We start from the raw sequence: 2311 nt of genomic DNA on the forward strand, positions 1-2311 counted from the left end.
ATATTAGACATTTTGTAATTTGATTTGAGATTGTTAGAAATGAATTAGCTTGTTATATTTCTTCCCACTGATTGACCCTAAGTTTCTGCGAGGGACTAATGTTGCAGCCTCTTTTTGTCATCACTTTTCAATAAAACGAACTCACGGTGACTCACTTACCTTCTAGTTGTGCTTGTTTTGAGGTGGAGCAGGATGTAGACTGCAGATCCACGTAGCAGTCATCCTGCCACATAATGCGCTTGCTTCGGTCCATGAGAGAGTCATAATGTTCCTTCCTGTCCATGAGAAAATGAGAATGTTTGATTTTTTCAGCCCTCTGTGCTTCTGCTGGTCTGAAACAAACACACAAAAAATGTTTAGATAATATGAAACAAAGATAAGTTTGCATGTGAGTGATGAAACATAGGCTAAACAAATAAATGGAGGCCACAGTATTCTCTAGTAGTTTTAGCACATTTGAAATGAGAAGTAACTGTTGCATAACTATATACAATGTGTAATTTGTTATAATTGCAACATTTCAAAGCAAGGCAGCAACATGCAGAACAGTCTGTTTGGAAGTGATCTGATCTCCTGTAATCTGGACTGATGTACCGATGGCACGTCTGCTTTCTGCACCGCCATGAGAATCTGTAGTCTTTATGAGACATGACAGGTGCCAGAAGAACCTGCTGCTCTGCTCAGTTTTAGACATCTAAGTCTGTGAAACTGTCTTTTTGCATAAAATGGTGGCAAATCCATTTAAAAGAGGGAGAGGCAGTCAGGTCACTTTCCAAGCACTACAGYGAAGCCCTGATTTTCAGGGGGTGTTATGTTCTTAGAGTACTCGTGAATCGTGAAAACACACGAATACTGGATATGGTCCAGAAAAGGCCTTCAGCGTGTTTGGAGTGGTATCTTAATGTGGTAAGAGCCAAATAAAAACAAATAGCTAAACATTTAGCAACTACGCTACACGGTTCTGTTAGAAAGCAGAAATGCTGCGCTCCAGGCGGAACATGTACGTTGCTTACTGTACTGTACTGTACTCCTTTACATTAACTTTTAGGTTACAAAATTAGTCACTTAAAGTGCTCTTAAAGATTTAGCTTGAAAACTCATGATAAAGCACCCGAGGGAAAAAAAAGTTTCTTACTGTACTGAATTTCCAGTTTTTCTGATATCATGGGACTACAGCAAACCAGTAGTTAGGTTTCATTAAAAAAACACAAACTGTGAAACACTGCTTGGTGGGAGTTCACTGTAATTTGCTTTTCAAAGTAATTGGCAAGATCAGTGTTTTTCAATGTTTGGTTTTCTGTTTTGAGTTTGGTATACTGATACAAAATATGCGTATTCAGTTGGTTCCTAGTCTCCCTGTGTTTTTCAGCCCCTATCAATCATTTTTTTAGTCAGTTTCTTAGTCTTCAGTCCTGTTACGTTCATTCTTACCRATCCCTGCTTCATATGGTCTCAGTCTATATAGCCTGTCAGTTTCCACTTCTTTCTTAGTGGAGCGTTATGCACACTCAAACAAGTCCTGGGGTCAGATTTATAAAGTATTGCATGGAAACCATACTAAAAGTGATCATACAGCCAAAAGGTGAAAATGGCGTTTGCCAAAAAAAAAAAAAAAATTCCAGATTTATAAAACCGTGCGTACATGTTTCTGCATGCGGCGCACCTTTACTTTTTAGATCACAACCGCACCTCAGTTTGCRCACAAGGTCCCGCCTCGGATTCTGTCCTCTTCACGCCCTCATCCAACCATTAACAGTCAATGCAAAGTACCTCATGAATGGTAAGGTGTATTTAAATCAGTCAGCTGATCAATGTCAAAAAAGCGATTGGTTCAGACACGCTCTCCATCGTGCTTTTGGAGGATTACCCCCAATTTACACTACATGCGTTCCGTCTCCACTCCGGTCCGACCGCCGCAGCAAATACGCACCCATTATAATCAATGAGAGTGTTTACACTGGCTGCGCACAGCGGTGGTGAGCGGACAGCGATCCATCAAAATTAGATTCGATCCTATTTTTGCTGGATGTCGGAGCTGCGCCGGAGTCATTTTTTAAAGATTACGTTGCACCAATAGGAAAAGGAACGAGCACAACATCCGTATTTACAAAATAAGACCCTATTAGGTGGAATAATTTGTCGGAATAATGTCGAAATTGCAGCTATATTAATCAGTATATGGATATATTTATACACAGATGCTGTCAGTTTGGGAAACAGATTGAAACGTAGCATGTAGCATATGTGTACACACACGATACACATGGATTTTATTTTGAAATCAAAAGTTTCAAAAAGACGACAGTGATAC

At 39.8% G+C, this 2311-nt stretch overlaps 1 protein-coding gene across 1 annotated transcript in view; it reads right to left on the reverse strand.

The window, feature by feature from the left end:
- Nucleotides 1-2311, reverse strand: part of nlrc3 (NLR family, CARD domain containing 3) — a 20851-nt gene that overhangs the window by 16234 nt on the left and 2306 nt on the right. The window contains exon 2 of the mRNA XM_014008181.1: nucleotides 160-332. Coding sequence (XP_013863635.1) covers nucleotides 160-283 — 124 coding nt within the window. The 5' untranslated portion in view covers nucleotides 284-332. The remainder of the gene's footprint in view (nucleotides 1-159; nucleotides 333-2311) is intronic.

This window comes from Austrofundulus limnaeus, unplaced genomic scaffold, assembly GCF_001266775.1.
Source record: "Austrofundulus limnaeus strain Quisiro unplaced genomic scaffold, Austrofundulus_limnaeus-1.0 Scaffold48, whole genome shotgun sequence".
In the NCBI taxonomy this organism is placed as follows: domain Eukaryota; kingdom Metazoa; phylum Chordata; class Actinopteri; order Cyprinodontiformes; family Rivulidae; genus Austrofundulus; species Austrofundulus limnaeus.